Source organism: Rana temporaria, chromosome 2 (assembly GCF_905171775.1).
Source record: "Rana temporaria chromosome 2, aRanTem1.1, whole genome shotgun sequence".
Lineage (NCBI taxonomy): Eukaryota > Metazoa > Chordata > Amphibia > Anura > Ranidae > Rana > Rana temporaria.
The window spans coordinates 77,963,198-77,973,183 of record NC_053490.1 but is presented as its reverse complement, the minus strand read 5'-3'; the positions used below and the strand labels follow the sequence as shown (position 1 = coordinate 77,973,183).

At 42.2% G+C, this 9,986-nt stretch overlaps 1 protein-coding gene across 6 annotated transcripts in view; it reads right to left on the bottom strand.

Moving 5' to 3' along the window:
* Positions 1-3,703: 3,703 nt before the first annotated feature.
* Positions 3,704-9,986, bottom strand: part of STARD13 (StAR related lipid transfer domain containing 13) — a 452,811-nt gene continuing 446,528 nt past the window's right edge. For all 6 annotated transcript variants that reach the window (XM_040340418.1, XM_040340420.1, XM_040340419.1 and 3 more), the window contains 2 exons: positions 8,367-8,543; positions 3,704-4,429 (listed from right to left, as the gene is read on the bottom strand). In XM_040340418.1, coding sequence (XP_040196352.1) covers positions 4,312-4,429; positions 8,367-8,543 — 295 coding nt within the window. In that variant the 3' untranslated portion in view covers positions 3,704-4,311. The remainder of the gene's footprint in view (positions 4,430-8,366; positions 8,544-9,986) is intronic.

Here is a 9,986-nt window from a genome sequence, read left to right as displayed (position 1 = left end):
AACGTAACCTCGCTTTGCTAGAACATTGTGAGAAAAACGATGGTATGTAGGCAACTTCGTCTTTGAAAATTGAAGTTTCAAAAACGTCATTTTTTACTTCACAGAAAATGTCGTTTTTTTTCATCACATAAAGTGATGGTGTGTACTGGGCATAAGACTAGCACCTGTAAAGGAGTGCTTGGGCAGCCTCCTCCATTAGTTAGTTTAGGCTCTGGACTTTGTCATGTTCATTGTCTGTTCTGCAATGATAAAGTACAGTAAAAGTTGTCAAAGAGTTCTAAGCCTGGTCTGAAGTAATTTAAAGTGGTGCATGATGGTTTCTCGCGTATGAAAGCACAGGTCAGTAAAGCACATGTGGGGTCCCCACCTGGTCCCAGGTATTGATGAGCGTGCACACGGTGAAAGGGACCCCTACGTGTAGGGCGAAATGGCCCTACCAAACATATATTGACACACATCCCAGTAGTACATGCTTTCGGCAATGCATGCATACAGGGACGTATGCCGTGAACACATTCTGTGTTGAGGACATACCGGTACATTCCTGTATGCAAGTATCTCTGGGCTCTGGTTTTGACAGGTACCCACTACCACTTCTGCTTGATTCTCCTAGGTGATCTGAGTGGAAGTTCTCCTTCCCCCCTCCCTTCCCGCAGTCTTCTGGGTGATGACCAATCACTAAGCACTCACATTGTGCCGAGCCCCTTGAATTGGCTGGGTACAGTGTCTGTGTAGCTAGCTGTCTATTGACGGCTGGGCACACAGTGATTACCCATTGTACAGCCTGACAGCTATTTATCTAGTACTATTCATAAACAGCACTGGATAAATAAAGGGCTACTGATCTGTTATCTCTGGCTTCAGTACTTTCAGGGACTCACCAGAAAAAGGCATGGAGATTAGTAAATCAAAGGTAGGTGTAAAAAAATTGTTCTGAATCAGTGACTTTAGTTTTCTTTCAATCAACCAATGGGCTAAAGGAGAGAAAAACGCCCAATCCCACCATCCACATTAAATAGCATGGATGGATGAATCAGCATTGCTGGCCATTGTATTCTAACAGCTGGCACCCCCAGGTTTAACATTACCCAAACAGTGATTTTAACTGTTCTGCCAACTTTTTTTCCACCTGGCCTCTTTCATTTCGCAGTTGACGTTTGTTTAGCCAGTTGATTTTGGAAGAGTCACCCATGGTTTGAATTTCAGCTAATTCGGAAGAAGTGTCCAAACTTTTCACTGTGTATGGCCAACTTAGGAATCCTCCTATTGGTTGAGGTTCCTTGTTCAGAACTGCTCAGCTGGGACATAAGGAACAGCAGTGGCCACACGCATACCTCACTGTTAGGCCTCGCACACACGACCGAGTTTCTCGGCAAAAAACAGCAAGAAACTTGCTGTGTTTTTTTTTTTGCAGAGGAAACCGGTTGTGTGTACACTTTTTCGACGAGGAAACTGTCGAGGATCCCGTCGAGCCAAAAAGAGAGCATGTCTTCTTTTTCCTCAACGGGAATGGAGAAATTTGGCTCGCCGAGATCCTTGACAGCCTAACAAGGAACTCGACGAGCAAAACGATGTGTTTCGCCCATCGAGTTTCTCGGTCGTGTGTACGAGGCTTCAGGCTTGGTTCACACTGAAGCAATATAGGATCTGACTTGTAAGCCCCAAAGTTCGATGACATGTGAAATTCAATGTTACCCTAAGAGAGCTGTCTTAACTGATACTTCACTGGTCTGTCTGACTTTAGAAAAGGTTCCTGCACTACTTTGGTCTGACTTTGATGCGACTTCAATGCCACAAAGAGTAAAAAGTCACATAAAAGTTGTATCAAAGTCAGATTCCAAAGTGACACTGAAATCATGCGACTTTGGAGTTGGGCTAGGTCAGGGATGCCCAACCTTTGAAGCACGAGGGCCACTTAAGTGACTTGGTAATCGGTCGCGGGCCACAATCAGCGGAGCGGGCGGATGGCAGGTCCGTGTCCACTCTGCATATGCAGAGCGGACACAGACACAGCCTGATTGAATTGGAGGTAGGACACAAGTCGGTTTACATCTGCCACTCGGAGATTAAAGGAGGGCCCAATTGGGTCAAACTGACCATGTGAAAGGGGCCCATGGCTGCTTTCATACTGATGCGCTGTTGTTTACCCACACCACGGGTACAACGCAGTGCATCTTTTGGCTTTTCTGCAATTTGCAATAGACTTCTATTATATTCTGCAGGTTTGGTGCACTTTTAGAAAGCTCACCAAACTCGCAGGTAATAACAGAAGTCTATGGCTCAGTGCAGGTAACCTGCAGGTGCGCTGCTCTGCATCTGTGGATTTGTTTAAAAGTAGCCCAGTAACCACTGCAGAACAGATATGCCCATCTATACACTGTGATTTTAGTAATAAACTGACCTTTAATAACAGTATTCTATTCCATTCCAGAGCAGGAGGTCGCGGGCCACAACAGAGGGCTCCGCGGGCCACATGTGGCCCCCGGGCCACTGGTTGGGCACCCCTGGGCTAGGTGAACCGAGCCTTAGAACAATAGGGAAACCCTGAAATAAAGAGCTTTCATTTTCACAGAAAAGATTGTTTGAACGTTTATTTAGATCGTATCATATGGTTAACCACTTAAGGACCAGCCCATGTACATATACGTCCACAATATGGCACGTACAGGCACATGGGCGTACACGTACGTCCTCGCCTATTAGCGGGTGGGGGGTCCGATCGGGACCCCCCCCGCTACATGCGGAGGTCGGGTCCGCTCGGGGAGCGATCCGGGACCACGGCGCGGCTATTTGTTTATAGCCGCTCCGTCGCGATCGCTCCCCGGAGCTGAAGAACGAGGAGAGCCGTGTGTAAACACGGCTTCCCCGTCCTTCACTATGGCGGCGCATCGATCGCGTCATTCCCTTTATAGGGAAGACACGATCGATGACGTCATTCCTACAGCCACACCCCCAAACAGTTGTAAACACATACTAGGTGCACCCTAACTCCTACAGCGCCCCCTGTGGTTAACTCCCAAACTGCAACTGTCATTTTCACAATAAAGAATGCAATTTAAATGCATTTTTTGCTGTGAAAATGACAATGGTCCCAAAAATGTGTCAAAATTGTCCGAAGTGTCCGCCATAATGTCGCAGTCACGAAAAAAATTGCTGATCGCCGCCATTAGTAGTAAAAAAATAAAAAAAAATAAAAATGCAATAAAACTATCCCCTATTTTGTAAACACTATAAATTTTGCGCAAACCAATCGATAAACGCTTATTGCGATTTTTTTTACTAAAAATAGGTAGAAGAATACGTATCGGCCTAAACTGAGGAAAAAAAATGTTTTTATATATGTTTTTGGGGGATATTTATTACAGCAAAAAGTAAAAAATATTGCTTTTTTTTCAAAATTGTCGCTCTATTTTTGTTTATAGCGCAAAAACTAAAAACCGCAGATGTGATCAAATACCACCAAAAGAAAGCTCTATTTGTGGGGAAAAAAGGACGCCAATTTTGTTTGGGAGCCACGTCGCACGACCGCGCAATTGTCTGTTAAAGCGACGCAGTCCCGAACTGTAAAAACCCCTTGGGTCTTTAGGCTGCATATTGGTCCGGGGCTTAAGTGGTTAATTTGGATGTAAACAGTGGAGTTATTCTTTAACTGCACCATAAATTGGCCCTACATTATATGAAATCAACCACGTTTACAATTGGGTGCACAAATACAGATATTTAATGTAGGCTGAAACCTTTCTGTACAACACTAGCAGGCATATACAGGTCATACATTATCAGGACACATTTTTAAACAAGACAAGTCTTTATTCTCTTATATACAAAGTACCTAAGCAAGGTCCAGACAGTGCAGTGCATCACAGATGAGGACAACTGAAGTACTGTGTCCATATTATTGCTGTATACAGGAAACCACAAATCTCCTTGTCCTTATACAATACTTGTGGGCTGATTCTAAAAGCATATATACATAGTATCTATAAAGTGGGGAAAGTGAAATAAAATATGAAATATGAAACAATAAAGCTTCCACAGAAAGCATTAACTCATATATATGTTTGTATACATCTATTATCATGTTAAATAATATATACTTATATATTTATATATATATATATAGATTACATATTTACATGGGCTTTTTACAATTAATTTAAAAATAAAACAAACAATAAAAAAACAAAAGCTATTGTTAATAAAGTATCTCCTCCGAGGAATGCCCTGGAGGTTTTAGCATGCACAGCACTGCCTTCCTGCAGAGTCACTGCAGTTTCTGTTATAATATATAAAGTCACTGGGAGACCATCTTCAGATTTTTGTTTCTGGTCCTTCTGTAGTAAGGGGCTGGAAAGAGTTGCGAATCCGCAATGCTTCTGCTGCACAGATGTGTCCAGAGCATTTGTTATACCAATCCAGACAATGGCCTCTAAAATTAAAAAGGAGAACATTTCATCAGACTCTGAAAATAAAGCAAGATAAATAATACAATACATACTGATTTAGTGTTTAACTGTTTTTAGGTGTTTGAAGGTTTTAGTAAATCCCCCTCCCCATGTAAAAGGTTTGTACAGGGCTTAACAGTGACACATCTAGTTTCAGTTTAAATTCGATTTGTGGTCCTACATGTAGCAGTTGTAAATTATATACAAACCCTTTTGAATTCAGATTTTTTGCTATGGATTTGATTTATTGAACATGCCTGTTTGTGTTTGCAGAATATTTAATTGCTTAACCACTTAAGCCCCAGACCAAAATGCAGGTAAAGGACCAGGCCCCTTTTTGCGATTCGGGACTGCGTCGCTTTAACTGACAATTGCGCGGTCATGCGATGTGGCTCCCAAACAAAATTGGCGTCCTTTTTTTCCCACAAATAGAGCTTTCTTTTGGTGGTATTTGATCACCTCTGCAGTTTTTATTTTTTGTGCTATAAACAAAAATAGAGCGACAATTTTGAAAAAAATTCAATATTTTTTACTTTTTGCTATAATAAATATCCCCCAAAAATATCTAAAAAAAAAAATTTGTTTCCTCAGTTTAGGCCGATACATATTCTTCTACATATTTTTGGTAAAAAAAAATAGGGGATAGTTTTATTGCATTTTTATTAATTATTATTTTTTTACTACTAATGGCGGCGATCAGCGATTTTTTTCGTGACTGCGACATTATGGCAGACAGTTCGCACAATTTTGCCACATTTTTGAGACCATTGTCATTTTCACAGGAAAAAAATTCATTTTAAATGCATTCTTTATTGTGGAAATGACAGTTGCAGTTTGGGAGTTAACCACAGGGGGCGCTGAAGGGGTTATGTTTCACCCAGTGTGTGTTTACAACTGTAGGGGGGTGTGGCTGTAGGAGTGACGTCATCGATTGTGTCCCCCTATAAAGGGGATGACACGATCGATGCAGCCGCCACAGTGAAGCACGGGGAAGCCGTGTTTACACGCGGCTCTCCCCGTTCTTCAGTTCCGGGGACCGATCGTGGGACCCCAGCGGCGATCGGGTCTCGCGGTCCCGGAGCTTCGGACTGGGCAGATGTAAAGGACGTGCTCGTACGTCCATCTGCCCAGCCCTGCCATTCTGCCGACGTATATCGTTGTGCGGCTGTCGTTAAGTGGTTATAGACCAGCGCACGCCGATATACGTCGGTACAATGGCACGGCTGGGCAGATGGACATACCTGTACGACCCCTTTAAGATGCAGTATTGTGGGCTCGTGCGTGCCACAACCTCCATGAGTCCGACCGCGGCTCCTGCGAACTTTCTGTCTGTGGGGATACCCGCGATCGTCTCACAGAGAGGAAAAACAGGGAAATGCTGATGTAAACAAACATTTCCCCATTTTTCCTAGTGACAGGACACTGATCACCGCTCCCTGTAATAGGTATCGGTGATCAGTGTCATGTCACACACAGCCCACCCCCCCTACAGTTAGAACACATCCCTAGGACCCACTTAACCTCTTCAGTGCCATTTTTTACAGTAATCAGTGCATTTTTATAGCACTGATCGCTGTATCAATGACAATGGTCCCAAAGTGGCATCAAAAGTGTCCGATGTGTCCGCCATAAAGTTACAGTCATGATAAAAATCGCTGACCGCCGCTATTACTAGTAAAAAAATAAAAATTATTAATAAAAATGCCTTAAAACTATCCCCTATTTTGTAGACGCTATAACTTTTGCGCAAACCAATCAATAAACACTTATTGTGATTTTTTGTACCAAAAATATACAGAAGAATACGTATCGGCCTAAACTGAGGAAATCTTTTTTTTTATATATTTTTGGGGGATATTTATTATAGCAAAATTTAAAAAAATATTGCTTTTTTTCAAAATTGTCACTCTATTTTTGTTTATAGTGCAAAAAATAAAAACCGCAGGAGTGATCAAATACCACTAAGAAAGCTCTATTTGTGGGGAAAAAAGGACGTCAATTTTGTTTGGGAGGCACGTTAAAGCGACGCAGTGCCGAATCGCAAAAAGTGCTCTGGTCTTTGGCCAGCCAAATGGTCCGGGGCTCAAGTGGCTGGAGTTGCCACCTGTTCAGGATTCACCCGAACAGTTCTGGTTTGGAATCTTGTGTCCAGGGTTCAGTCTGCCTGAAACCCAGACACATTATTTAGATTGGGCTGTGGCTCCCCAAGTAACTAAGATGCGTTACACAAAAATCTGTTGCCATTCGGGAGCTGGAGGCAGGTTTGGCATTACTGGGGGGGTGGGCGCATTATGTCAGCAAAAACAGTTTGGCCACACACACTGTTCACCACAGCGTGCTGCATCACCACTCTCTTTGGGGCAGTCAAAGGTGTCCCAGGTCTTTAATAATAATATAGTGTATACTACGGAAAAAAAATTGTGCCCTGTGCCTGTTCAGGTTTGGCTTAAAGAAAAGTGACAACCCTAAGAATATCCCGTTGGAACGTAAAAGTTTTTTGGCTATATAAGATGATAAATTTGGGCTAATAGCGAAGAGGGGGGCTTTAACCCGCTATTAGCTGACTCTGGGTCACAGGAGAGCAAAAGTAAGTGCACGCCTGTGACCCAGAAGCGAGGTATAGCCATAAAAAGGTTTTAGATAAAAGTTAAAATCTCCTTTCCAACTGAAGGGCAGTATCCTTTACAGACACTGGATACTCATTAACCGCTTACTCACCACCCTATAGACGATATACGTCTACAAGGCGGTTCCTTGACGTCCTCCCAGAATCGCGCTCCCGCCCGCCCCATGGGGCGTGCACACGGGAATGTCCGCATCACGGATCACGGTAAATCGCCGCTGATGGCGGCAGTTTACCACGTGATTGCTCCATCCAATGACGGAGCGATCACTTGTAAACAAACCAGCGTCATGTGATGACGCCGGTTCCTCCCTCCCCTCTCTGTACTGAACGGTACAGTGTGAGAGGAGAGGGGAGAGAGCGGATGCAGCACGAGTGCTGTGGGCTGGATCTGTGACAAATGCAGTCACAGATCCAGCCATCCATCCCTGCTCAGCCATCCCTGCCCCATACTAAGACTACTCTACTGTGCAATACTCTGCAATACCCCACAATACTCTGAAATACCCCACAATACTCTGCAATACCCCACAATACTCTGCAATACTCCACACTACTCTGCAATACCCCACACTACTCTGCAATACCCCACAATACTCTGCAATACCCCACAATACCCTGCAACGTCGCCTATGGGGATTTTTAAGTAGCAAAGTTTGGCGCCATTCCACGAGCGTGTGCAATTTTGAAGGGTGACATGTTCGGTATCTATTTACTCGGCGTAACTTTATCTTTCACATTATGCAAAAGAATGAAGAAAAAATACAAAATTTGCTAAATTTTATAATCTTTTTTCTCTAATAGCGCAAAAAATTAAAAACCCAACGGTGATTAAATACCACCAAAAGAAAGCTCTATTTGTGTGAAAAAAAGGACGAAACTTTCATTTGGGTACAATGTTGTATGACTAAGTAATTGTCATTCAAATTGTGAGAGCACCGAAAGCTGAAAATTGGTCTGGTTATTAAGTGGGTTTACGTGCCTGGTGGTCAAGTGGTTAATCAGTTTTTCTTTTTCAAAAACTTCCATGGCAGACTAGGCATTAAAACCATGGGGTTGATTTACTAAAAGCAAAAAAGCAACCCCAATAATGTCAGGGTGTAAATTGGGCCTTATAATTCAAACATGGCCTTTCATTTACAAAACAAAGCATAGAAGATGTATTTTGCTTACAACAACCACTCTTTCAGCTGGAATGAATTGGTTGTCATGCAAAACGTTCACTTTTCCTTCAATCGTTATATACACATGAGGTGGACTAGTTCTTATAACAAAAAGTGTCAGATAAAAAAACTTACCTCAGGTCAACTCTGCAAATATGGGTGAGCCTGGACTTTCCAGATCCACAGGGCTCAATCAGATAACGCGTATCCAAAATAGCTGCTCTCACTCCTCCAATGAGAGGGGCTTCCTCGTGCTCTACAGACATCGCCACCAAACTGCACATACCCTTTGCCAAATCCGTCCTCCATGTCCTAAAGATAGAAGGCATATTATGTCAGACTAAATCATAGGAACCTCATTAAAATACCACAAAAGTGTCATTAACCTATGAAAAGCAACCATGTTCTCAGCTTTCATCAGTTTAGGAAAAAATTACATAAATGTGAATTCTGAACCTCTTTCTTTATGAAATTAGTACAGGTTAAAAATCTTTTATCTACAGTCAACCGTACAACTATATTTAACACAGGGAGACATTGAAAAGAGTTAGATTTATAGAATATTTCCTGCCTGAGGCAGGTCTATATGCTTTCTGCCAGGCTTGCATAATAATCAGGTTAAAGGTGACCATTCAGGAAATAATAAAAACTGGGCTGAGAACTTCTGTTGAACAGCCCAATACAGGGTATGTTCAATGCTCATAGACATACACATTAGTGCACATGCAAGCATGTGTGTCAGAGAAAAAAAAATGTTTCGACCATTAGATCCACTGCTGGCATCCATTTGCCATCTAATATCTATGGCTGACTTTGATCTCGAGCTTATCTGCTAAGCGCAGTAACTTGTTGTTAGCTGAATAAAGAGGTTCTCCTGTTATTATTTTTATGTACAGTATGTACTACAAACACATACCCATTTGATTAACAGAAATACCACTCTCCATTGACTGAAACTCTCCTTACCTAAGTAAGGTAAGGGACACTCCATCGTGTCTGGAAAGTCAAGGATTGCCTTATGTTGCTAGCATCTAGACCAATAGAGCTGCACGTGTATAAGTGTGCAGTTGAAAGTTGAGTTGAGTTGAGAGGTATCTTGATATAGTACAGTCTTACCCCGAAGGGTCCGGAAGCGCTTGACTAGTCCAGGGCCAATTTAGACAGGAGCCAATTATCTTACCAGCATGTCTTTGGAGCAGTTCAATTGGTTGCTGTGGTACGCCTATTTGCTCCTTACTACCAACTGTAGCTGAAATTCCAGTGAATAATATGGACTGCACTGAAAGGTGTGTTCACGTACTTATAAATGTCAATATAAATGTAAACAGCTATACATGTGTATACACAAGTACCGGCATAAACACAATTCTGTGTATGGGGGTACAACTATGGATACATATGAATGCACCCATAAGTTTATGCAGGTCCTTGCGTATACATGTGTATAGTTGTGTACAGTTATTGACTTGTATAGATGGCTGTAGACTCCCTCATGGGGAAATATATAAGAATATACATTATATCGCCAGATATGGTTTTGGGCATGATCCCTAAAAATACGTAAAGTGTAATAGTTATGATAATAATAATAGTTATATTGACAGTAACTAGAGAGTTTTTTTAAAGATACATTTAAAAATGTACTTGGGCCTTACATAATTTGTCAGCTCTGTATAACCGATAAAAAAAATACATAAGTGAGATGTACAAATGCTAACATTGTTTTCCTAGGCTTCCTAGTAGGGCTCTCTGGCA